At 38.4% G+C, this 25,470-nt stretch overlaps 1 protein-coding gene and 1 pseudogene across 1 annotated transcript in view; one reads left to right on the plus strand and one right to left on the minus strand.

Annotated features, from left to right (window-relative positions):
• The window catches only part of LRCH1 (leucine rich repeats and calponin homology domain containing 1), a 116,866-nt gene that overhangs the window by 977 nt on the left and 90,419 nt on the right, over window positions 1-25,470 (plus strand). Inside the window, 1 exon segment of the mRNA XM_023749185.1 lies at window positions 1,373-1,552. Coding sequence (XP_023604953.1) covers window positions 1,373-1,552 — 180 coding nt within the window.
• Window positions 4,604-20,342, minus strand: LOC106695531 (annotated as a pseudogene).

The following is a 25,470-nucleotide window of genomic DNA, read 5'->3' on the forward strand; positions in this document are numbered from 1 at the left end:
AAAACTCCAGAGAACAAACAGATAAACCAAAACATGCAAACACCAAATACCCAGTAAAGAGTGTGGGGGCGGAATCTTATATACAGAAAGTAAGGTTAAGGAATTGGATGAATATGGGGAGGACCTCAGTTCAACATAGAAGTAGATAAAGGGTGAGTGGAAAAGAAAAAAGAGAAAGAGAGGAAAATAATAATAATAATAAAATTTTAAAAATTAATTAAAAAATAAGATTAAATAAAAAAATAGAATGATCAACAAATAATACGAAAAGAAAAAGGAAAATAAAGAAAAAGAAGAAATAGGTATAACAAAATAATAATAAAATAAAATGAAATAAAAATAAAAACGTGAATTGTCATTCCTTTCCACCCATTAAGATCCCACTCTCTGTACTGTCTGCTGCTTCTCAGTTTCCTGTTGCTGGGACTGAAGGCCTCTCTTTAGGCTAGTCCCTGTGGACTCTCAGGGACTATTTAGATTTTTTTTTTGTATCCTTTGTGCCACTCAAGGTGTAGTCTGGGTGTAGTCTTGGTTGCCTGCAGACTGCAGGGAGGGGCTATCTCTTCCGGACAAATTGGCTGCTTAGGTCCTGCACATCAGGTATGACTCATTGCCAGACTCGTGGCCACCGGTCCCCAACCCTCCCCTCTCCCCAGACTCCACAAGTCCTCACCTCTACCTGTACCTCAACCATGGGTGAGTGTCTGTATTTGAAAGGTCCTATGAACTAGGTTCAGTGAACAAAAGCAAAGACCACAAAGAGGAGAAAGAGCTGCGCTTCTGTGAGCCCCTCTCCCGCTGGCACGGCGCGGCCTAGGCAGCCGTCCAGGCTGCCCCCTCTGGGCTCAGTCTCATGTGGTTGTGGACCAAGACCTAGAATCCCCTGCCGCCAGCAGCCCTGTGGACCTACTTTCCACAGTCAGACGCTATGCTTGTCCCAAGGGACGGGGCCTTGGTGCCATGCGGTTTCCCTCTGACCCTCTGGGCTTGGAGGTCTCACAGTTCTCTCCAGCCCAGATCCCTGATTTTACTGTTCTCCAGGCACCCTCTGCCCTTCCTGGCTGCAAATGGTCTCATCAGCTGTGTCTACTTTGCCAATTCAGGATGGATGTTATTCGATTTAGTTGCTCATTCTATCTGCTCAAGGACAAAGCTCAGGACACATCCATTTATTCTGCTGCTATTTTGTCTAAATATTTTTGTTTTATTGTATATCTTGGGCTAATATGCTAATAAATGGAGATCACACATCATACAAATAGTGGTGCAAAAAATGATAATGTCGATCTAAGTGTAGGTTATAATGATTATTCTAAAACATGTTAAGGAAAAAGTATGGTAGTTGATAAAATTGTATTAGATTATGTTGAAGATGTATTGACAAAATATTCTTTCTTTTTCTCGTAGATTTATCTAAAAACAGACTGGTTGAAGTTCCAATGGAATTATGCCACTTTGTATCACTGGAAATTCTTAATCTGTATCATAATTGTATCAGAGTCATTCCTGAGGCCATCGTTAATTTGCAGATGCTGACTTACTTAAACTTGAGGTAGGTTAACTACAAAGGTTGTAGAAAAATTCAAGTAAAAATATGCTTTAATTTATATCAGGTTTTTTTCTCTTTCCAATTGCTGATCACCCTTTGAAGTAAATCACACAAAGATCATTTAAGAACTATCTTCTATAATACATTTGTAGTGTCATTAATACTGTTTTTGGTCCTAGAATTTTCTGAATGTCAATATGACAAGATGTTTTTGCTTTTTAAAAATAATTTATATGGTATTGTTTCTACTTTTTTGCGGGGGCTGACCAGCAGACCCTGAGTGATGGATGAATGTTTACTCTGACACAAGTTTGCTGTGAAAGAGAGAGCTAAGGGATTGCCTGGCTAAAGCAACCAGACAGCCTCAATCGCCTGCCTCTTCAGGCTTTTATTATAACAGCAATTTGAGATAAAGTGTATCTTTTAGCTACAATCAGTAGGGTAAGTAATTTGTGTCTGCTGTGTCCTTTAAGCAAGGGCACCTAAAGATTCTGGTAAACACCCAGGGGCTCAGCTTGTTTGGAAAAGTCATGGCAGGAGCTGCCGCCTTCAGCAAGGTCCATCTAAGGCCCCCGACCTTTTGGAGTTTCCTCCTTACAGACTTTTCAACCAAGTCTCCTGTGCTCCCCCACACTTTTTGTCTCTTTTAAAAATGTTTTTATTGATTTTAGAAAGACAGGAAAGGAGAGGGAGAGAGAGAGAAACATCAATGAGAGAGAAACATCGATTGGCTGCCTCCTGCATGCCCCCCACCGGAAATTGAGCACAACCCAGACATATGTCCTCAAACCGGTGACCTCTTGGTGCATTGGATGACTTTCAACCACTGTGTCACACTGGCTGGGCTACTTTTTGTCTCTTTTCTGCTTGGAAGGTTGTTGGTATATTGTTTTCAGGTACTGATGTAGATTTTGGAGGAGGAAGATGAAAGGAAGTAAAAAGAGAACATGAGCTTTGGAACAAATTGGGGCTTTGATGGTCTTTGGGTGTATTCGTGCCATTGTATTTGCTACCTGGTACTCACTGAGCTTGTTCAATTTAGGTCACCTGAGAAAGTTCAGAAGGAACAGTGAGCAAATCCAGCAAGACAGGAAGTTTGCTGTCTTTATAGACCATTAAATTAGTTCAGTGTTTGCTGAGAATGGATCAGTGGTCTGTATTGATGCTCTAATTATAGACAATACAGTGTAACATATGAATGCCCTTGAATAGCCCTGAAGTTAAGAAAAGCAACCATTTTTAGACTTTGGCTAGATTTTGGCTCCTTGTCTTCTAAATCCTTGACTCACATTTGGGTCATTATGAGAGAGAGGGGAGCTCTTTTATCAAATCTATCTGTATTCTAAAAACAAGGTTCCAAAGTTCAAGCCTGAGCATAGCCTTCACTCCACTGGTGTCAGTTGCATTATCTTCATATGCAAAAGGTAGCACCTGATTAGCAAGGTTTGTGCTATGCAACAAATATGCTAAGCCTTAAAATGCAAAATTCCCAATAAACCAGGTATTGCATTAAATTATGATACATAATGTCAGTTAATTTTTAGTGGGATTTTTTGGGTTCTTTTGGGAGGGGGAGTTGACCACTGGGAATTAGGGGTCTTCTGTTGCTCTGCTCTCTTTGCAGTTCCCTTTGTTGTTGTTTCTTTTCCCATTGACCCCCCTCCACCCCATACCCACCCCTCCCAGGCCTTCACCACACTATTGTCTGTGTCTATGGGCTATGCATATATGCATATAAATTCCCCAGTTAATCTCTCCCCATCCACCCCTACCTTCCCTCTGAAATTCATCAGTCTGTTCCATGCTTCAATGTCTCTGAATCTTATTCAGTAGATTCCACATATGAGTGAGATCATGTGATATTTATCTTTCTCTGACTGGCTTATTTCGCTTAGCATAATGCTCTCCAGGTTCGTCCATGCTGATGCAAATGGTAAGAGTTCCTTCTTTTTAAACACTGCTGCATTGTATTGCATTGTGTAAATGTACTGCAGCTTTTTTATCCACTCATCTGCTGATGGGCACTTGGGCTGTTTCCAAATCTTAGCTATTGTATATTGTGCTGCTATGAACATACAGAAGGTCAAGAGACATATGAAAAAATGCTCAAAGTCACTAATATCCAAAAGATGCAAATTAAAATGACAATGAGGTATCACCTCACACTTGTCAGAATGGCTATCATCAACAAATCTACAAATGACAAGTGTTGGCAAGGATAGGAGAAAAGGGAACCCTGTACGCTGCTGGTGGGAATGCAGACTGGTGCAGTCACTGTGGAAAACAGTATGGAGTTTCCTAAAAAAATTAAAAATGGAACTCCCATTTGACCCAGTAATCCCACTTCTAGGACTATATCCTAAAAAACTGAAACACCAATCTGAAAGGACATTAGCTATTTTTATTAACTCTACCCTGTCTATTTTCCTTGTTTAAAATTTAGTTTAAAAATATAAATTATGAAATATTCCAAATTTATAGAAAATAATGAAATAGGTGCTCAAGTTCCCACCATTCCAGTTTAACAATATGATATTATTTAGTGCTTTTAAAACATACATAAATGTCACACTGAACATAACCATTTGCAATAATTTTGACTTAACAGATATTAATGTCATTTTTTTCAAATCTCCCACCCTTCCATTCACACCATTGGTTCTGGGATCTTTATATTATCACACACACAAAAGGCTTCATTCTACTCTAATAGCAACTTCCCAATAGTTAATTGCTTTTTTAAAAATTTGGAGGTTAGCCCTAACTGGTTTGGCTCAGTGGATAGAGCATCGGCCTGAGGACTGAAGGGTCCCAGGTTCGATTCCAGTCAAGGGCATGTACCTGGGTTGCAGGCGCATCTCCAGTGGGGGGTGTGCAGGAGGCAGCTGATCGATGTTTCTAACTCTCTATCCCTCTCCCTTCCTCTCTGTAAAAAATCAATAAAATATATATATTTTTTAAAAATTTGGAGTTTCTTATCTTGTCATCAGTTTTTGTTTTGTTTTTAAGAATAAACATCTTCATTACAGGAGCTAATATAGGAGGGAAGAGGATTTATTTGACTTTCTGGGCCTTGATTTTCCTCACATAGAACTCCAACTCTTTGCCCTCTAGCACATAACCATCTGCTTGGACATGTTGGCCTGGTCTTGGAGCAATGCTTGTAAGAAGCTTGCCCTGCTGGAACTGCTCCTCTGGAAGACTGCTGATTTTGGCATACTTTTTCCTTTCATCATATTTCTTCTGAATTTTCTCTGATCATTTTTTGTTTAAAATCTCTTCCTCCTCAGGAGTCAGCTTGACCCCCTTCTTGTGGCGCAGGGGCAGTGCTTAGTGGGACTCATACCACTGTAGGTACAGTGTGCTGTCAATGAGCACAATGCAGTTCTTTACTCGGGGGTTGGTATGGACCAGTTCATTATTGGATGCATCGTAGAGAAGATCAATAATCCTTGTTTTGTAAGTACTACTCTTGAGCCCCAGGAGAAGTTTGCCCACATCCAGCCTCAAGGTTTGATACTTCTTGTTACCACCCCACACATGGACTGTGTGTATGGGCAAGGGCCAATCTTAGTGTGGGCAGCAGGGTGTCCCAGGTCATATTTTTGTTTCTTATGGTGGGGCTTTCTCTTGCTCCTGGTCTTATGGTGCTTGTGAAATGGGAAATTTGGACTGGAAACACATGGTGTCTCTCTGGGCAGGATGGTTCCCGGGCTCTTTGTCTGGTGGAGTCAAAGAATGAAACCGCGGACGAAAGATGGTATAGCAAAGGTGGAAGTTTATTGAGAAACAAGCACAGACTCCCATGTGGGGAGGGAAAAGAGTCCCACCAAGTCCCTTTTCCCATGGTTTATAAAGGCTGCAGGGTTTTTTGTGCCTCAGTATCCCTTCTGATTGGTCACTATCCCCCTTTGGTTTGGTCACTATAGCAACTCCTGAACTCAAGTCTCACGTGAAATATGTGAGGTTTCCTCCTTCTCCCTTATTATTCTCCTATTCCCTCTAGTTTGTAAATGTGTACCTTTTGCTACCCCCAGTTCCCTTATCTTATGGAAATGTAACTTCTGCGGCTTCCAGCTCCCTTGTCTTATGGAAATGTACCCTTTGCAGCTCTGTAGCCCTGTGCTTTTTCCATGGACCCTTTAATTCCTAAAATTTTCTAAACCTGCCTATTTTACCTCTAAAAACGCCTTTCACTTGTACCACTTGTCCCAAAAAATGCCCATGATTTGGCACTGGATAGAAAGAGCCTGCCTCCAGTTTTTATTAAACCAACTTTATCAAGGTATAACTTGTACCCAGTCTTTTTTATAGATTATGGATCACTAATTTTTGTATAATCAAATAAAGCTAATTTTACTTTAAAGTAGGAATAAAATTGGCAGGTCTGAGTATAAAAGTGTATCACTATTTAAATGAAGACTTGGTCTCTTCCTCTCACCCTTTCAATGAAATCAAATATCAGATACAGGCAAGATTCTGCCCTTAATCTTACCCATCTTTTTCCTTCCCCAAAGGTAAATGCTATCCTACTTGGTGTGTATTATTCCCAAATATATTTTGTACTTTTTCCACATAGCATGTATGTTTCCATAAATAATATGTGCTATTATTGTTTAGTGCTTTAAAAACAATATTAGTGTCACGTTGTACATAATGTTTTGCAATAATTTCCACTTAACATGTTTTTTTATGCCCCCAAATTTATTTTTTAAATGTCAAAAGCCTATACTATTATTTATTTATTTATATATTTTTAATCATTTATTATTTTTCAATTACAGTTGACATATAATATTATATTAGTTTCAGTTGTACACCCACATAACTTACTAAGTTTTCATCCCAATAAATCTGACCTATCTGACACCATACATAGTTATTAGCTGTAACAACCAGTTTGTACTTCTTTTTTTAAAAAAATATATTTTATTGATTTTTTACAGAGAGGAAGGGAGAGGGATAGAGAGTTAGAAACATCGATGAGAGAGAAACATCGATCAGCTGCCTCTTGCACACCCCCCACTGGGAATGTGCCTGCAACCAAGGTACATGCCCTTGACCGAAATCAAACCTGGGATCCTTCTGTCCGCAGGCCGACGCTCTATCCACTGAGCCAAATCAGTTAGGACCAGTTTGTACTTCTTAATCCCTTCACCCTTTTCACCCATCTTTCCAACCTCTTCCCATCTAGCAGCCATCAAAATGTTCTCTGTATCTATAAGTTTTGCTTGTTCATTTATTTTGATTTTTAGATTCAGTTGCTGATAAATATATTTATTGCCATTTTATTGTTCATATTTTTTAGGGTTTCTTTTTCTTCTTAAAGAAGACCCTATTAGGATAATCTAGAAGCTTACATATTGAACTTTCATTTCTCCTGGTTTCTGGTTTATCTAACTAGAAACTAATTTGAGTTTTCTTGCATAAGAACCTATTTCGACTATAGCAGAATGTTAATTACCTTGGAATTGCCTGATGGAGCTGGCACAGTGGTGTCTATAGACTTTGGTTCACCATCTCCCTAAAACATCTGTCCTCTAATCCTAATTCGTATAGGGGAAATATCCCAAGGGAATATTGATCTGTTACTTTATTTACCTATTCCCGTTTTGCTGTGACATTTTCACCTCTAACAGTTCTGCATGTTCGTAAATAGATTTAGCTTTGCATTAAGTCCATATGCACTGAGAAACTTTTGGGTATAAATGACATTTTTCTTCTGGGATAATAGAAAGTATAAAATTCTACAAACAATAGGTAATCTAATTTCAAAATTTATATTATGCTTTAAAAACATTAATAAAATTGGTTCCGGTATGATTTTAATGTTGAGCCTAGTTCAGGTAGAATGGTAGAAAGAACATATTGGAATATGGTTCTCAGATTCTTTAGGGCAAGAACAGAGAAAAGTTGTTGAAATTGATGATGGCTGAAGAGGAGATGTATGGTAGGTATATAGTAAACAGAGATTTATGATGAATTCCTGGGTAATTGAAAGTGATAAAGAAGTAAAGGTGTAACCAGACAATCAATGAGTCCGTGCTGCCTGTCACTACTTAGCCAATTAAGCAGAAACAGGGTTGAATCATATATGAGCGTTTATTCCAATACTGCCGGCAGTATGGGAGAGCAGCAGGGCCCCTCATAAACCAGCTGCTTATATAGAGTAGGACAAGGATTACATGGGGAAGTAGGGATCACAGGCATGGGCAACAAGGTTGTTAATTTTTCCATGATAATAGGCAGTTCTTGAATGAGAATGGTTCAAAGGTTGATTCCCAGGTCCAAGGTTGACTCCCAGGTCCTGGGGATATACAACTCCCATCCAGGCCAGAATGTCCTTTCTTTAATAACACTAGGCAATAATGGTTAACAGAGCATGATTAATAGTTCCCATAACCAAAGCTAGTCCATAATATTCTATTTTTGCCCCTACCAATGGGACCTTAAAGCACCCAACTCTTTAAATGTTATTTTCTGTCTGTAATTGTTTAATTTCTTATTTGCCTCTATCTTTTCTCTCACTTATATAGGTCATTTGTATTTTGTTTTGTTTTTCTTTACTCCATGGACAAAAAAGGGGCCACATACTAAGACTGACAAGCTCAGAGGAGGCCAGCAGGGCGGGCCTTTCAAACTCAGACCTGAAATAACGGCATAGGATGGTCTGAAATTATAACTTCCTACCTACAAGTGAGTCACGGTGGGTAGTCAGTGCTAGGCCAGTGTCTTCCTTCACAAAGGTCAGTCTTTACCTTAACTGAGCCTGTCTGTTGTCTTTTTGCATCAATGATAATATACCTTTGGAATGTCAAGGTAATTTCCTTTTTCAGACTTCTCGGGGCACAATTTTCCACCAGTGCAGAGACCACAAAACTCCTCATTATTATTGTTATCATGTTAGTTGTTAACTTTTAACTATCCTGTGTAAAAGAAGTATGTGTTTATTCCTTTTATTTTTTATCCAGTCCCAGAGGTTTCCGAGTTTTGCTTTGCTTTCTCCAGCCTCTTTAATCTATCACCAGTGGATTTTATATAACCTCTTATGTCTCCTCCGATTATAATCCTATCTAATAATAGACAAACATGGTAATTGACCGTACCTTCACTATGCCTCCCATGGGCTAATTAGCACAATATGCAAATTAACCACAAACAAAGATGGCGGCTAATTTGCATACTTCAGGCAAATCCCACTGCGCCGCCCCACCTGGGGCGGGTGGCAGTGAGATCCTGAGCCGCTGTCCTGCCCCAGCGCGGGATCCGGGCCTGCCATGTGCGGCCCAGGGCAGGTGGCAGTGCGATCCTGAGCATCTGCTCACCCCAGCGTGGGATCCGGGCCTGTGATGTGTGGGGCGGGGCAGGCAGGGCAGGCGGCAGTGCGATCTCTAGCCGCCTCCCTCCCCAGTGGGGGATCCGGGCCTGTTGTGTGTGGGGTGGGGCGGGCGGGGCAGGCAGGGCAGGGGGCAGAGCTATCCCCAGCCACCGCCCGCCCCAGTGGGGGATCCGGGCCTGTTGTGTGTGTGAGGCAGGGTGGGTGGGGCAGGTGGCTGCACTATGAGTGGCCGCCCGACCCAGCTCTAAATCCGGGCCTGACATCTGCAACTGGGGGAGACGGGGCAGACACCGCGGGATTGGGCGTCCAACTGCCACCAGGGGAGCAGGCCTAAGCCAGCAGGTGGTTATCTCCTGAGGGATCCCAGACTGTGAGAGGGCACAGGTTGGGCTGAGGGCTGCCCCCCACCCCCCACCAGTGCACAAATTTTTGTGCACCGGGCTTCTAGTCCTATATAATAAAAGTCTAATATGCTAAGTGTCCAACCATTTGACTTTTTGACCAGTCACTATGATGCACACTGAATGATGCACACTGACCACCAGGGTCAGATGCTCCAACCTGTAGGTTAACTTGCTCTGGGGTCCGGCTGATTGGGACTTGGCGAGATGGGCTAGACACACCCTGGAGCCCTCTTCCAGTCCCTCCCCAGCCCCAATCATGCACCAGTGGGGTCCCTCGGCCTGGCCTGCATCCTCTCACAATCCGGGACCCCTCGGGGGATGTCGGAGAGCCAGTTTCGGCGATCTTCATGGGCCAGGCCGAGGGACCCCACCACGAATCCATGCACTAGGCCTCTGGTATTTAAATAAGGTGCAAAACTGCCATACTTTGAAGCATTTTCTCAGTCCATTGAACTTTTGCTTCCTGGCAATTGTTAATCAGTTTGGCTCAAATAAACTCATAAGAATTTTTACAGGTTACGTTGATAGCTCACATCTACTTTATTTTTTCATTGTCTAAAGTTTTACATATGTCTCCTTTTTCCCCGACACATCTACTTTAATATTACCGCATTTTAAGACATATTCTCTAATGTTGAGTCATGACTTTTTATATTTTATTTATTTATTTTTTTTAATCCTTACCCGAGGATATGTTAGGGAGAGAGACAGAGAGAGAAAATTGATTGGTTGTCTCCCGTATATGCCCCAACTAGGGATAGAACCCATGACTTAGATATGTGCCCTGACCAGGAATTGAACCCACAACCAACTGAGCCACCTGGCCAGGACTGAGTCATGAATCTTTAAAGGAATTGCTAACTAAAAGGAGAAAATTAAGAAAATGTATCTCTTTTCAGAGGTATTGTATCAGGGCATATAAAAGATGTATGTACATCCTCTAAACTCTTTGAAAGCCAGGGACATATATACATGTATGATTATTCTTGGCTCCTATTAAATTGATTTCATGAACATAAAATAGTAACATCGGGCAAGCTTTAAAGTGACCAGGAGGCGGCCATCTTGTTTATTCAATTCCAAAGTCTTTAACTGCTGTTCTGATTATTGGGTTTAGTTAAAACATGTCTTCTTGGAATTGAACTCTTGAAATTGACTTATTTCTCTGGGAGTAATTTTGAGGTAGACTGTTATATTCACCTAAATTTTTTATCTGTAGCTTGTGAAATAGTAGGTGACTGTCATATGTTTACTGACAAATATGTAAAAATTACTGGAAAATACTAGTGGCATCTAATTAAGTTGCAAGTCTTCTAAGATGTTGAGTAATATCATTCACATGATAGTGGGTGGTCTGTGTGAGTTCTTCTTGTCCTCACACTACCACCCCACTCCCAGCCACCCTCAAGCTGGTAGCCAGGAGGAGTTTAGAATATTGTGCTGTCTGTGATCATGATAGATGCCCCCTCCACAGCAACCAACGTTGGCATTGTAGCCTTTTCATGTCTTTTCTCCCCTCATGAAAATTATAAAATATATTTCTTCTTCAGTTTGGTGAAGAGGCATGATGGACTTATGTTGACTTTTGGCCTTTGAAGGAGAGGCTGCTAGTCCATTTATTTGAAAAAGAAGCGAGGGCTCAGGATGCTGCAAACACACTGCTTTGTGAAAGAACTTCTGAGTTGCCTTCAATCCAATTTATTGTCTATGATAGTTATAAATGGGAGAATATGTCAAAGAAAGCTTATAATCTAGATAGTATATAATCAAATCATGACATTATCACTAACATATAGTGGGGAAATATATATAAATTTCAGAAAATTAAAGAAATACTGTAAATTACTTTTGAGCACACACTTCAGATGGACTAATCAAATACAGCACATTCTAAAACAGCTTGAATAAATAGGCAAGTTAATAAAATTATAGATATAAGTACTTGAAAACACTTTCTTTTCTGAAGTACTTAGAATGTCCCCTCATATTTCTATTAAATAGGAATAAAAAGTTGTTAGATGAAATAGTGCAGAGAACCTGCTTTTCAAACTTTCATAGATTTCATATTTCTATACTTAAAATTAAACATGGTCTCACTGTATTAAAAATTTCTTTTTAAATAAATCACATGTAAAAATTACTAATTTTGTATATTTCAAAGTAGAAGAGATGCCATATGGGAAACATTTACCATTGAGTATACCCTCTGGGATATATTGAGTATTCCAGCAGAGCAAAGCCATGAATATTTGATGCTGATAGTGATAATGATAGCAACAAAGATGATGGTGGTGGTGATATGTCACTGCCTAACCAACTTCTTGGCTGAGAGTCTCTCTCAGGGATTTTATCTTTAAATGTCAAATGGTTGCTTGGTGTCAGGAACCCAATTCCTGTCTTAGACTAGATATGGGCTTAATTAGCACATGTAAAAAATATCTTCAATGCAGTTAAAAACACATTTTCTACATTTTTTCACATGATCGGAATATCATATTTGTGGAAACATTAATTTATTGTTGCTTATGTAACCTGTGCTTGAAGGATCTAAGCTTTTAATCTTTGCTTCTTGGTGTTTGCTACATTAAGTTATGTTAGTTTATGTGCCATTGTGTCCTTTCCTGTTACAAAGTGTCTTAAACCAAGAAATGTGGCCAGGAACAATAAAAGTGATTAAGCAAGACTTATTCCTAGAGAGGAACAAACATTTTGAACCTGAATTACACAGGAAAGCCTCACAAAGTTTAAAATCTATTTCAAGACATTGGAGAGGTTGCTTTTGATGAGACTCATGGAAAAAAAAAAAAGTACCTTAGGAAAATACACTATCTCGGGGTAGCAAAACTCTAGGCAACCTTAGGGGTGTTGTGATTCTAAGAATAGGGACCTTGGCTTTAAAGTTTCATCTCAGAGAGATTCAGGAATAGAAGGTGCCAACAAATGAAAGTTCTTTACAGCCTTTGATCATGTTGTTTCCAGAACTCTCAGTGACTGATTTTATTTTCCGAGAGTGAAATACACAGCCAGGAGCTGGTTTATTGATTAGAACCCCCTATCTCTCTGAGACATTGCCTGTAAAGAAGAGAACAGTTTTTTGAACAAAGTGCTATCACACCATAAAAAGGAATCTGTTTTGGCTGCTTTTTCAGAAGCTTGGCATCCTTTTTGGCTGCTAAACAATGTGCAGAAAGAGCCAGCTTCCTGATGGCTGCCTAACCTGTATCTCCACATTCCTGTGGGAGTGGTCATTCTGGGAAATAATCTTTAATCCTCAGAATGTAGCTCTCTGTTTGAGGATTGGAAGAAGCATTCTGTAAACTAGAGTTGTGGTAGATAGTACAAATTTTATATTTTTTGTTGTGAATGAAAATTATTTTTCATTGTTTCTAAAAATTTAAATTTTACCCCTAAGTCTCCTTGCACTGGCATTTCTGAAGAAAGTTTCAATTATAAGATAGCATTTCTTCTTTCTGTAAACCGGTAAAATTGATGATGTCTTCCTAACATGGAAAAGGTGAGGATTTTTGTTCAATTCAAGACAAACTTGTAAATTCTACATCTTTTAATGAAGATCTTATCTCATTCCAAGGAAAAATGAGAATACTTTATATATTTTAGAACTGGCTTTTGGTAGCTAGATTTTCTTGTGAAATGACAGATCAATAGGAGGACACTAAAATTCAGGTATTTGGAAGTATTATCTTAAAATTTGAAAATATTTTTGCCCAGTGTTAGAGTTAGCAATGGCCATCAGGGTATGATTTAAGCCTTGCCTTTTCTCGTGTGCTTCCTGGGCATTTGTTTTTAAAGTGGAACCTTATCAGATCCCATTTCTTTTAATATATTTTAATATAGCCTATACATGGCAAGGTTTTCAAAGAGGGTTTTTCCATTATACACATCACTGATTACAGAAGTTGTTTAGATCAGTGTTTGTATTGGAAAAAAAACAAAACAAAAAAAAAAACCCAGAGAGACACAAAAGGGACATTATGACTTTGATAGCTAGATCACTGTTTTCAGTTCTGTTTCTGATCTTAATAGAGTTTTTGAGATCTTTGTGCTGCAGATTTGTTTTCTTAAAATGGGGTGAAGACATACTCCTAATTTACTGTAAAGTTTTTTCTTGTTTATAGTAATACTCAAAGTTTTTTCTGCAAGCCCAAAATGATCAACCTGCAAGTTACATTTATTTTTCTAACTAGACAAACAAAAGCCCTTTGAAACATTGCCATTTTATCAATAATCAACTTCTTATATTTCCTCTTACACAGTGGTTCTCAACCTTCTGGCCCTTTAAATACAGTTCCTCATGTTGTGACCCAACCATAAAATTATTTTCGTTGCTACTTCATAACTTTAATGTTGCTACTGTTATGGATCATAATGTGAATATCTGATATGCAGGATGGTCTTAGGCGACCCCTGTGAATGGGTCGTTCGACTGCCAAAGGGGTCGCGACCCACAGGTTGAGAACCACTGCTCTAACAGCATTGTAGTTTACCAAGTTCATAACAAGTACTGTACATAACAAGAGGGAAAGAAAGAAAAAAATACCTTAGACGCGTGTGGGAATTTGAAATAATCATTTTTGAGCCCTTCAACAGTCTTTACTTTAGATAGAAAATAGCAAAGTGATTTAACAGGTCACATTGTTTCATAAATACAAATAATAGAAATTAGTGGAATTTCTTGGCATGTTATGGCTTGCTCAGCACTTCCACATTTGTTATCCTGTTTAACATTGTGCTTCATTGAATTACATACTCATTAAGACAGTGTCATAATCATAAAACTATTTAGAAAAATTTCCAGGAGACCAACTAAATATTTAATACGGGAAGGCCTTTGTAATTTAAAAGTTTTTACCTTATTTGTAATTGGTTCCCCTTTTTAATTCATAATACTGTAAATTTGTACATTGTTTTCCTTTATTCATTCAGAAGTTTGTCTTAATTTTATATTAAAAAAAAAAATCACCCTAGCTGGTTTGGCTCAATGGATAGAGCTTCAGCCTTTGGACTGAAGGGTCCCAGGTTCGATTCTGGCCAAGGGCACATGCCTGTGTTGTGGGCTTGATCCCCAGTAGGGGGCATGTAGGGGCAGCCAATCAATGATTCTCTCTCATCATTGATGTTTCTATCTCTCTATCCCTCTCTCTTCCTCTCTGAAATCAATAAAAATATATTTTTAAAAAATCACTTTTGATCTTAGTTACCATCCTTTTGGGTTTTTTATTTTCTATTTCTTTCTTTAAAAAATGTTTTTTTATTGATTTCAGAGAGAAAGGGAGAGAGAGAGAGAAATAGAGAGAGATGGAAACATCAATGATGAAAGAGAGTCACTGATCCTTGGCCTCCTGTACACCCCCTACTGGGGCCCGAGCTTGCATCCGGGCATGTGCCCTTGACCAGAATCAAACCTGGGACCCTTCAGTTCATAGGCCAACACTCCATCCACTAAGCCAAATCAGCTAGGGCTTTATTTTCTATTTCATTAATTTCTGATATATAAATAAAATATAAATTTTATTTCTGATTGCTGTGGTTAGGAAGTCCAGTACTATGTTCAATAAGAGTGGTGAAAGTGTACAGCCATCCTTGTCTTATTCCCAATCTTAAGGGAATACTTTTAGTTTTGACCCATTGAGTATACTGTTGGCAGTAGGTTTGTCATATATGGCCTTTATTATGTTGAGGTATGATCTCTCTATTCCCACTTGGCTGAGAGGTTTGTTTGTATTTTAATTTATAAATGGGTGGATTTTATCAAATGTCTTTTCTGCATCTATTGATATGATCATGTGATATTTATTCTTCATTTTGTTTATGTGCTGTATCGCATTTATTGATTTGCAGATATTGTGCCAACCTTGCATCCCAGGAACAAATCCCACTTGATCGTGGTGTATGATATTTTTAATGTGCTGCTGGATCCGATTTGCAAATATTTTGTTGAGGATTTTATCGTCTATGTTCATCAGGGATATTGGCCTATAATTTTCTTTTTTTGTAGTGTCTTTATTTTATTTTGGAATTAGGATAATGTTGAGTTCATAAAATGAATCTGGTAGTCTTCACTCCACTTGAATTTCCTAGAATAGTTTGAGAAGGATAGGTGTTAGTTGTTCTTTTTGAAAAAAAAAATATATATATATATATTAATTAATTTTTTTTAGAGAGAGAGGAAGGGGAGGGATTGAGAAATAGGAACATTGATAATAGAGAAACAGCAATGATCAGCTGCCTTCTGCATGTCCCCTACTGGGGATCGAGCCTGCAGGTGACCTCTTGGTTTATGGGTTGATGCTCAACTGCTGAGCCACACCTGCCTTGCGTTAGTTGTGCTTTGAATGTTTGGTAAAAGTCAACTGTGAAGCCATCTGGTCCAGGACATTTTGTTGTTGGAAGTTATTCTCTTTCATTTCTGATTTTATTTATTTGGGTAGTCTCTCTTTTTTCCTTTTTTAAAATCCCCACTCAAGAAGAAGGGAGGGAGGGGGCGGGAAGGAGAGAGAAAGAGAGAGATAGAGATAGTGAGAGAGGGAGAGAAAATGTTGATCAGTTGCTTCTCATACATTCCCAGACTAGGGTTTGGACCTACAACCTAGGTATGCGCCCTGACCAGGAATTGAACCAGCAACCTTTTGGTGTATGGGATGATGTTCCAAGCAACTGAGCCAACCGGCCAGGCCTCTTTTTTTCTTAATGAATCTGGATAAAGGTCTGTCAATCTTGTTTATCTTTTCAAAGAACCAGCTTTTCGTTTCATTGATCTTTTGTATTGCTTTTTTAAAGACTATTTTGTTTATATTTGCTCTGATCTTTTTTATTTCCTTTCTATTACTCACTTTAGGCTTTGTTGTCTTCTAGTTTCTTTAAGTGTAAAGTTAGATTGTTTATTTGAGCTTTTTCTTGTTTCTTGAGGTAGGCCTATAACAGCTATGACTTTCCTTCATAGGGCTGCTTTCACTGTGTCACATAGATTTTGGGTTGTTGTGCTCACATTTTCATTTGTTGCAAGGTATGTTTTGATTTCTTCCTTGATCTCATTGTTATCCCATTTATTGTTTAGTAACATGTTATTTGGCCTCATGTCTTTGTGTGTTTTCCGGTTTTCTTCTTGTGATTGATTTTTAGTTTTTTATCATTATGGTTAGAAAAGATGCTAGGTATGATTTCAGTCTTCTTAATTTATTGAGAGTTTTTAATGTCCTAACCTATGGTCTCTCCTAGGAAAAGTTCCATGTACATTTGAAAAGGATGTATATTCTGCTGCTTTGGGGTGAAATGCTCTGAAGCTATTCATTAAATCCATCTGGTAAAATGTGTCATTTATGGCTACCCTTTCCTTGTTGATTTTCTGTCTGAATGATTAATCCATTGCTGTCAGTGGGGTATTAAAATCCCCTACTGTGAATATATTACTTTCAATCTCTCCCTTTATGTACATCAAGATTTGCTTTATATATTTAGGTGCTCCTTTGTTGGGGGCATAAATGTTTACAATGATTATATCACCTTGTTGGATTGCTCCCTTTCTCATTATATAGTGTCCTTCTTTGTCTCCTACTATAGACTTTGTTTTACTAGTAAAGTCAATATTATCTGATATAAGTATTGCTACCCCAGCTGTTTTTTCATTTCCATTTTCATGAAATATCTTTTCCATCCCTTTACTTTTATTCTGTGTGTATTTTGCACTCTGAGGTGTGCCTCTTGAAGACAGTGTATATATGGGTCTTGTTTTCTTTTTTTTAATTCTTTATTGTTGAAAGTAATACATATGTCCCTTTTTCCACTCATTGTCCTCTCCCAGCCTGCCCCCGCCCCACAGCCCAGGCCTTCACCCCCTATTGTCTGTGTCCATTGGTTATGCTTATATGCATACAAGTTCTTTGGTTGATCTCTTACCTCTCCACACCCCCCTACCCATCATCACCTGCCTTTCCTCTGAAGTTTGATGGTCTGTTTGATGCCTCTGTGTCTCCGGATCTATTTTTGTTCATCAGTTTATGTTGTTCATTATACTTCACAAATGAGTGAGATCATGTGATATTTATCTTTCTCTGACTGGCTTATTTCACTTAGCATAATGCTCTCCATTTCCATCCATGCTGTTGCAAATGGTAAGAGTTCTTTCCGTTATATAGCAGCATAGTATTCCATTGTGTAGATGTACCGCCATTTTATAATCCACTTATCTGCTAATGGGCATTTAGGCTATTTCCAAATCTTAGCTATTGTAAATTGCGTTGCTATGAACATAGGGGTGCACACATTCTTTCTGATTGGTATTTCTGATTTCTTGGAGTATATTCCTAAGAAGTGGGATTATTGGGTCAAATGGGAGTTCCACTTTTAATTTTTTTGAGGAAACTCCATACTATTTTCCACAGTCTGCATTGCCACCAGCAGTGTATGACTGGTTCCCTTTTCTCCACATCCTTGCCAGCACTTGTCATTTGGGTCTTGTTTTCTTACCCATTCAGCTACCCTATGTCTATTGATTGGAGTATTTAAACCATTTACATTTAAAGTGATTATTGGTAGGTATGTATTTATTGCCATTTTATTCTTTTTAACTATTTTTCTGCGTTTCCCCCCCCCCTTTTTTCTTCTTAAAGAAGATTGTTTAACAATTCTTATAATAGTGGTTTTCTGGTAAGCACTTTGTTTCTCCTTCAATTGTAAATGTTGTCCTAGTGAGGTAAAGTAGTCTTGGTTATATAGGTCATTGCTTTTCATCACTTTCAATATTTCATGTAAATCCCCTCTGAACTGAAACGTTTCTGTTAAAAAAATCAGCTGACAGTCTTATGGGAGCGTCCTTATAGGTAGCTAAGTATCTTTCTGTTGCTGCTTTTAAGATTCTCTGTTTTTAAACTTTGCCTTTTTAATTATGATGTGTCTTGCTATGGGCCTCTTTGGATTCATCTTGTTTGGGACTCTCGGACTTGTGTATGTTTTTCCTTCACCAGGTTATTTAAAGTTTTCAACCATTATTTCTTCAAATTGTTTCTCCATCTCTTACTGTCTTTCTTCCACTATGATGCCAATGTTGTTACACTTCATGCTGTGCCAAAGTTTCCTTAAACTATCCTCAGTAATTTTTTTTTTACTTTTTACTGCTCTTATTTGGGTGTTTTCTGCTACCCTGTCTTCCAAATCACTAATTTTCATCCTCTGCTTCATCTAACCTACTGTTTATTCCTTCTAGTGTATGCTTCATTTCAGATATTGTATTTTTCATTTCTGACTGGTTCTTTTTAATGGTTTGTATGTCCTTTTACCTGTTGTGTAGTTTTCACTAAGCTGCTTGAGCATTCTTATAACCTTTTTTGTTTTTAAACTCTATATCTGATATATTGATTCCCTCTATTTCAGTTAGCTAATTTTCCAGAAATTTCTCCTGTTCTTTCATTTGGGGCATGTTTCTTTGTCTCCCCATTTTGGCTGTCTCTTTATGTTTGTTTCTACATATTAGGTAGATCTGCTATGACTCCCAGTCTTGGTAGCATGGCCTTATGTAGTAGGTGCCTTCTGGAACCCGATGTCACAGTCTCCTTGATCACCTGAGCTGGGTGCTCCAGTAATGTCCCTTGTATGTGTTTTGTTAGCTCTCCTCTTGTAATTGAGTCTTGATTGCTATTGGGCACTTTGTTCATGGTGTTGACTCTCAAGATCGCTAATTGTGAGAATCAACCCAGATCAGTGTTCAAGCTGCTCTGTAGGTGTAGGTGCTGAACACAGGGAATTCACCTCAACAGGGTCTTTTGCCTGCCAAGATCTCCTTTTTGATATGCTGATTGTGAAACCAATTGGATTCTTTTTATATTGTCTGAAGCTGACCACTGGGTGTGTTTATTCTGGGGTCTCTTGGAAGGGACTCTGGTGCAGACACTGTCTGTGACTGGCCTTGGGCAACCTGTTACAGCTACAAAGCCACCCACAGTTTGTGGCTGCCTCTCCTGGGACTGGGCGTATGTGGAAGGACCAATCTATGCATCAAGTCTGTTTTTTTTACCAGCTATGGGTCTAGGGCAGCCGTGGGCAAACTACGGCCCGCGGGCTGGATCCGGCCCGTTTGAAATGAATAAAACTAAAAAAAAAGGCCGTACCCTTTTATGTAATGATGTTTACTTTGAATTTATATTAGTTCACACAAACACTCCATCCATGCTTTTGTTCCGGCCCTCCGGTCCAGTTTAAGAACCCATTGTGGCCCTCGAGTCAAAAAGTTTGCCCACCCCTGGTCTAGGGGCAAGTCAGCAAAATTCCCATGGCACCCCAAGATCTGCCTCTGCCTGTCTCCATCTGCTGGCAGCCTGTTCAGCTCAGTCACTGAAAGGGCCTGTGGTGGTACTCAAGTTGCATGAGTAAGGTTTCAGTTAGTCACCAGGTAGGGGCGAGTGGTGTTCATCAGATTGGTACAGGTTCAAACTTGGTGCCAGTGTTGGGTTTGAGGCCACTCAGCAAATGTCTGAGGGCATACCACATCTAGTTGCCACCTCCTGGGTGCTCACACCTTTGTGGTCGGTCAGAGTCTCAGAGAGTTGTCAGGGTGAGGCCAGCAGAGTTTATCAAGCTCAAACATATCAAGGTTTGGCTGTGTGAAGGGAAAGCTTTGCACCAGTCTGGCTTGCTAGGGAATATTGGTCCTTGTCCTTGAGCCACACAACTCAGTCTGTCCCAGATTTTGCCAGGAGTTTGATTTCATCAGGGCAGGTCACCTGGAGTCAGGAGGATAGGATTTGTGGATCTCCCATGACAGGGAGGTGCCAGTCAGGCTTGGGGGAAGGTGGGGAGAGTAGCCCCTACCCCAGAGCCACACCACTCAGTTTGTCTCAGATTCTTCTCATACCTCAGTAGAGCAGAGCCACCAGGAGTTGGGAGGGTAGGCCACTGGGAGCCCGAAAGGTGGGCCTAGTGGATCTCCTGTGTGGGAGTGGCACCACTGGTCAAATTCATGGGAAAGTGGGGGAATGATCTTTGACCCAAAGCCACACAGCTCAATCACTGGTACCCTTGAGTCTGCCAGGACCACCATACCCTGGCCCAGGCAGCTGGCTTTTCCACAGGGTGCAAGCTTTACAGGGTTGGGCAACAGGGAATCTAGAGGGTAGGGCTATTGCATTCCCCCACCTGATGCCCCGTGGAAAGGAGTGCTACACCCAAGAACGATGGTGTCCATAGTGTAGGAAATGTACGCAGCACAGGAATTCTAGTGGCTGCCCCTTCTCCTTTCTCCCCAGCCAGAGCCACAAATCCCAGTCACTCCTCAAGTGACTCTAGTCTGCTTTACCCTACCTCCACCACAGCCCAGGGTACAACGAGATTCTTTTGCATTGGCCCTTTCAGAGAGCACCTGTGTCTCTAACAGATTCCTGTCTCTCCTTGGTGGACAGAATGCCCGCCGCTTTTCACAGCCAGATGTTATTTGGGTGCCTCTTCCTGGTTCTGGTGCACTGCGCTGAGGAGCCCAGTTTGGGCTTGAGACCCTATGTTTCTCATGGGGGATCATTGCAGCTAAGATATTCCTCTGGAATCTCAGCCACCACCTGTGGGAGCGAGGCCAGACCTTTTCACGTCTTCACCATTCCCACCATTCTCGATGCCGCTTCTTCTGTAAACCCTTGCTTATAAGATTTCTGATCAGCTTGTCTTCAGTTGGTTATTCAGGTTGATTTCTCTGTATTTTAATTGTAATTCCAGTTTGGTCCTGGGAGGAAGTGATTGTAACATCCACCTACTCCACTGCCATCTTGGATTCCCTCCCAATGTGTTATTTTAAGACGAAGTTACAAACCAAGTATTTTGAGGCCAAATTCAAAATTGTATGTCTTCCTGGTGAATTTCAGGTTTTGTCATTGTGTGGTGGTTCACTGTATCCTTAAAATGGTTTTCTTGACATATTTTATATAAAATTAATACTTATACCTTAGTTTTCTATTGCCCTCATATATCTTTTTCCACTCATTTATTTTCAACCTCTCTAAAGTTTTAGGTGTGTCTCCAAATAAATATAGATAAATTATTTTAAAAAGCAATCTGATTATCTTTATCTTATGATATGTGAATTTAAGCCATTTACATTTGTTATAATTACTTGTATATGTGAATTTATATTTTCCTTCATATTTTGTGTTTTGCTTATCAAGGTTCTTTGCTTTTTTCCTGCCCTTTCCTACCTTCTATTGAATATTCTGAGTTTTTATTCTAATTTTCCTCTTCCTTTGTTTAATCATTATATTTTTATACTTTTAGTAGAGAAGTTACCTATAAGTTGTTAATAAAGTTCTGTAGGTAAAAAATATCTCTTTTATACTCCCAAAATAATAGCATTTATAGAAAGCTTAAACTGCAAGCTCCTCTCTCCAAACTTAGATTATATTTTTATTCTTTATTTTAGGTCCTTGCTTTTAGTCAACTGATTATTAGTAGTCACCCATATTTTTTACCAGATTCTTTGCTCGCTCTTCCTTTCTCATCTCACTCATTTTAGGGTCTACTTTCCTTTATGACATGCATTTTTAAGAAGTTCATTCAGTGAAGGTCTGTTTGTGGTAAATATAGTCTTTTTCTGAAATGTCTTAATTCCCCACCCCCATTATTGAAAGAAGTTTCAAATTATTAGTATAAAGTTCTAGGCTACATTAATATAAAGTTTTAAGTTGGCAATTTTTCTATTGTATTTAAAGACATGTTTTCTGGTCTTTGTTTTGCTACAGAGAAACTCTTTGCTAGTCTAAATATTTTAGGTTTGTAGAAAATCTTCCATATTTTTCCTTTTTATTTTTTCCCATATCTTCTCTTTGTCTTTGGTACTTTTGAACTTTATGTGTTATATATACATTACACTAATTTGACTATATACATTACATTAATTTGACTATATACATTAATTTGACTTACCTTCCTGAGTATGAAAATTCTCATCAGCTGTAGAAAAATTTTAGTCATTATCTTTTTTAATATTGCTCTGTCCTCCATTTCTCTATTATTTCTATCTTCTTTGGGTATTCCCTGTTAGTTATATGTTGAACATCTGATTCTATCTTTCACATTTCTTATAAACTCTTTTATAGTTCTTATTTCTTTACATTTGGGGTGGTTTTCAAGCACAAGAATGCCTTTAAACATATTGAGAGTGAAAGTTCAGTAATTCTTTGAATGCAAAAAATTATGGTGCTATCGGATTCCTTAATTGAAAAGACTCTTTGTGAGTGGATATGTGGCACAAGAATTTGTAGCACTACACATTTTGACTTATCAATGAAATATTATGCACTTTCTAATTCTTATAATAATATACTTTTTTCGTTGACTGAAAAAACTTGCACTGGATACTAAATTTCTGTGAGTTGTTTTAGTTATTTGATTGCAAAACTGGATGAGAACTAGTCTTGAAGCCTAGACCCATTAAATTGGAGTTTGTGAAAATTTGATTTCATAATTTTCAATCCTTTTTTTGTTGAACTCTGCCTTTTCTGTCTTGTTAGCATCCTGCAATCCTACTTCCCTTAAATTAAAGGCCACATGGAATTAGAGCTTTAGGCAAGTGGGTTTTGACTGCAGTCTGGGGGCATAATAGCCAAACCCAGGCTTCACTTTAGTTCCTTGGTGTTCTTATTTGCTTATTAGTAACAATTACAATAACTGGACGAATGAAAAAAAAAGTTTTTATAAAAGTTGCTTTTGAGAAAAAGAGACACAATATTAGTTGTTGTTTTTTTGTTTTTTGTTTTTTGTTTTTTTAGTTTCCAAATCCAGATCTAAATATATCACTTCATTTCAAAAGTAATAAAAAATGCTGCAGTGGCTGGGAAGTTGCAGAATATGATGTTAAAAATATTACCCTCCTTTGGAAAGGAATGCTTGTGCTTGGAAAACTCAGGGAGGGAAAATATTGATAAAATAATGCAGCCAAGAATTTCAAATAGCACTTGTTCATGAAAAAAGATATTAGGTGTTTAAGAGACAAAAGGTATGGACTATCAGGACAGATAGAATGATAAACTCTCTTTGAAGGGTGAGATCCAAATTATCAGAAGGTTTGGTCATTTTTAGAGTTGGGTCATATGGAACTGTTATCTATTAACCTCTGTTCATGAATAGAGTATAATTGATCTGAAGAAAACTTAAACCCACCAGACTCCATATGAGTATATAGTCAGTACAATGTCATTTCCGCAAAATACATTCTGTAGAAAAGTATTCTGGTAGATGTTAGTAGGTACGCTTTTTAAAAAGTTTGGGTATTGTGCTAATCAATATTGTGACTCTCCAAGTGACACATAACTCTTCTCTTTTTTTGGTACTACCTATTACCATGCCTTAAAATAGTGTTTTTTAGAACACCAGTTTGTAAACACTGACTTAGAAGAATATGTATCACTCAAAGAATCCTCCAGAACTCATGTCTAAAAAAAAGATGAGGTTAAAAAGTATGTATCTTCATATGTCATATTCAAAGGCCAAGTAATCTGTATGTACTGAATGTATTGAAAGATAAGCTTAAATAGAAGTAGAAAAGAGAAAGGCCCCGGAAATACTATAGCATAAAGTGTATTTCATAGAGCTGTCATTCAGGCTGATTTATTTTTTATTTAGCGTCTTTTAAATATACATAAATATTCATTTGTTTCTGCTGATTACAATATGTAATTTATTTCAAGAAAAAGGTTTAGTACTGAAGAATACGAAAAATATTTCCATCGCTCACCAGTAATCAGATTTAACACTTGTTAATTTTTTATGACATTTGCTCAAGGTGTTTTTCTTTTTCTTCCCAGCTCCTTTCTTTATAGGATTGAAGTTTTCTTGGAGGGTGTGGGAGGATTTTTTCAGACTTTCTGAAAAAAAAATCTTATTGGCTTTTTGGTTACATGCTTTCCTGCTCACTCTTTTGTCTGTTTCTGTTTCTTCTCTATTCCAGTGCCTGGATGTTCTTTCTATTCCTGCACCTTAATGCTGAATTCCCCAAAGCTCAGCCTTTGACCCTTAAATACTCTCTTGCAGACCTCATGTCTCACGTGTTTCAGATATATTCTCATTTCTTTGATTAATTTGAACACTAATTCTCATTTTCCCAATTGCCTAAAATTTAGTTTCTCCTGAATATCTATTGACTCCTCAAAATTCAATATGTGCCAAGTCCATTTTCTTCTTTCTCAAATGAGCATATCTTGGATCCTTGTTCCTGCCCATGTTCATACTGTTTTCCTCCAATACCCCATTTTGGAGTCTCATAAATGATTTTTGACCCCTTCCTCCTTCCCCTTTTATATAACTCAATCATTATACTACTAATTTAGTGTTTCATTGCCTTCTGTTTGAAATTCGGTGTCCTCCTACTAGTTTCTTGGTTTACCTTCACTTTTTATTCCAAAGTAAATGAGAGGAGGCTGGGTTGTGTTGAGGGAAGATCACAGACTTTGATCTGAAGCCTGAACCACCTGGTTTCAAATCTTAACACAGAGCAACTCACTAACTAGGCAACTTGGAGCAAGTTATTTAAATTCTCTGAACAATGTCAAGTTTTGTGTCTGAAAAGTAGGAGGTTTAATGTTTACATTACAGGATTGTTGTGAATATAAATAAAATAATTGTCTAAGTGTCTAGCACAGTGCCTTATTTATAAATATAAAAGGCTAAGTGGCCGACCATCCATCTGTCCAACAGTCTGACCAACCGGCCGGTACATATGATGCACTGGAAATTTAAAAATAAATGTTGACTCGCTCATGTGCGATACATATAAAGCTCTCGGAATTGATATTATTGAAATCCCCCTTGAAATGACTTGTAACGTATCTATTATTGAAGTTACCTTTGGAAATAGTATATCTATAGATAATATTAAAAATATATCTAAATGTGTGATGCTTTGTCCTAAAAATGAGCACGTTCATAAATTAAATGAAGAAATCTTGGATATTTTCGATGGAAATTTTTCACACCTTAAGATTTTCACACTTTGAGTGATGATTCCATCGATTCAACAGATGATGCTGAAAAGGAAAAATTTCCCACCTAGTTTCTTAATAGTATTACTTGTTTGGGAATGCCATGTCATAAATTAAAATTGAAAGTAGGTGCAATCATCATGCTACTGAGAAATCTTAATAGTAAGTGGGATCTTTGTAATGGTACCAGATTTATTATCAAAAGATTGC

This window comes from Myotis lucifugus, unplaced genomic scaffold (assembly GCF_000147115.1).
Source record: "Myotis lucifugus unplaced genomic scaffold, Myoluc2.0 scaffold_7, whole genome shotgun sequence".
NCBI lineage: Eukaryota > Metazoa > Chordata > Mammalia > Chiroptera > Vespertilionidae > Myotis > Myotis lucifugus.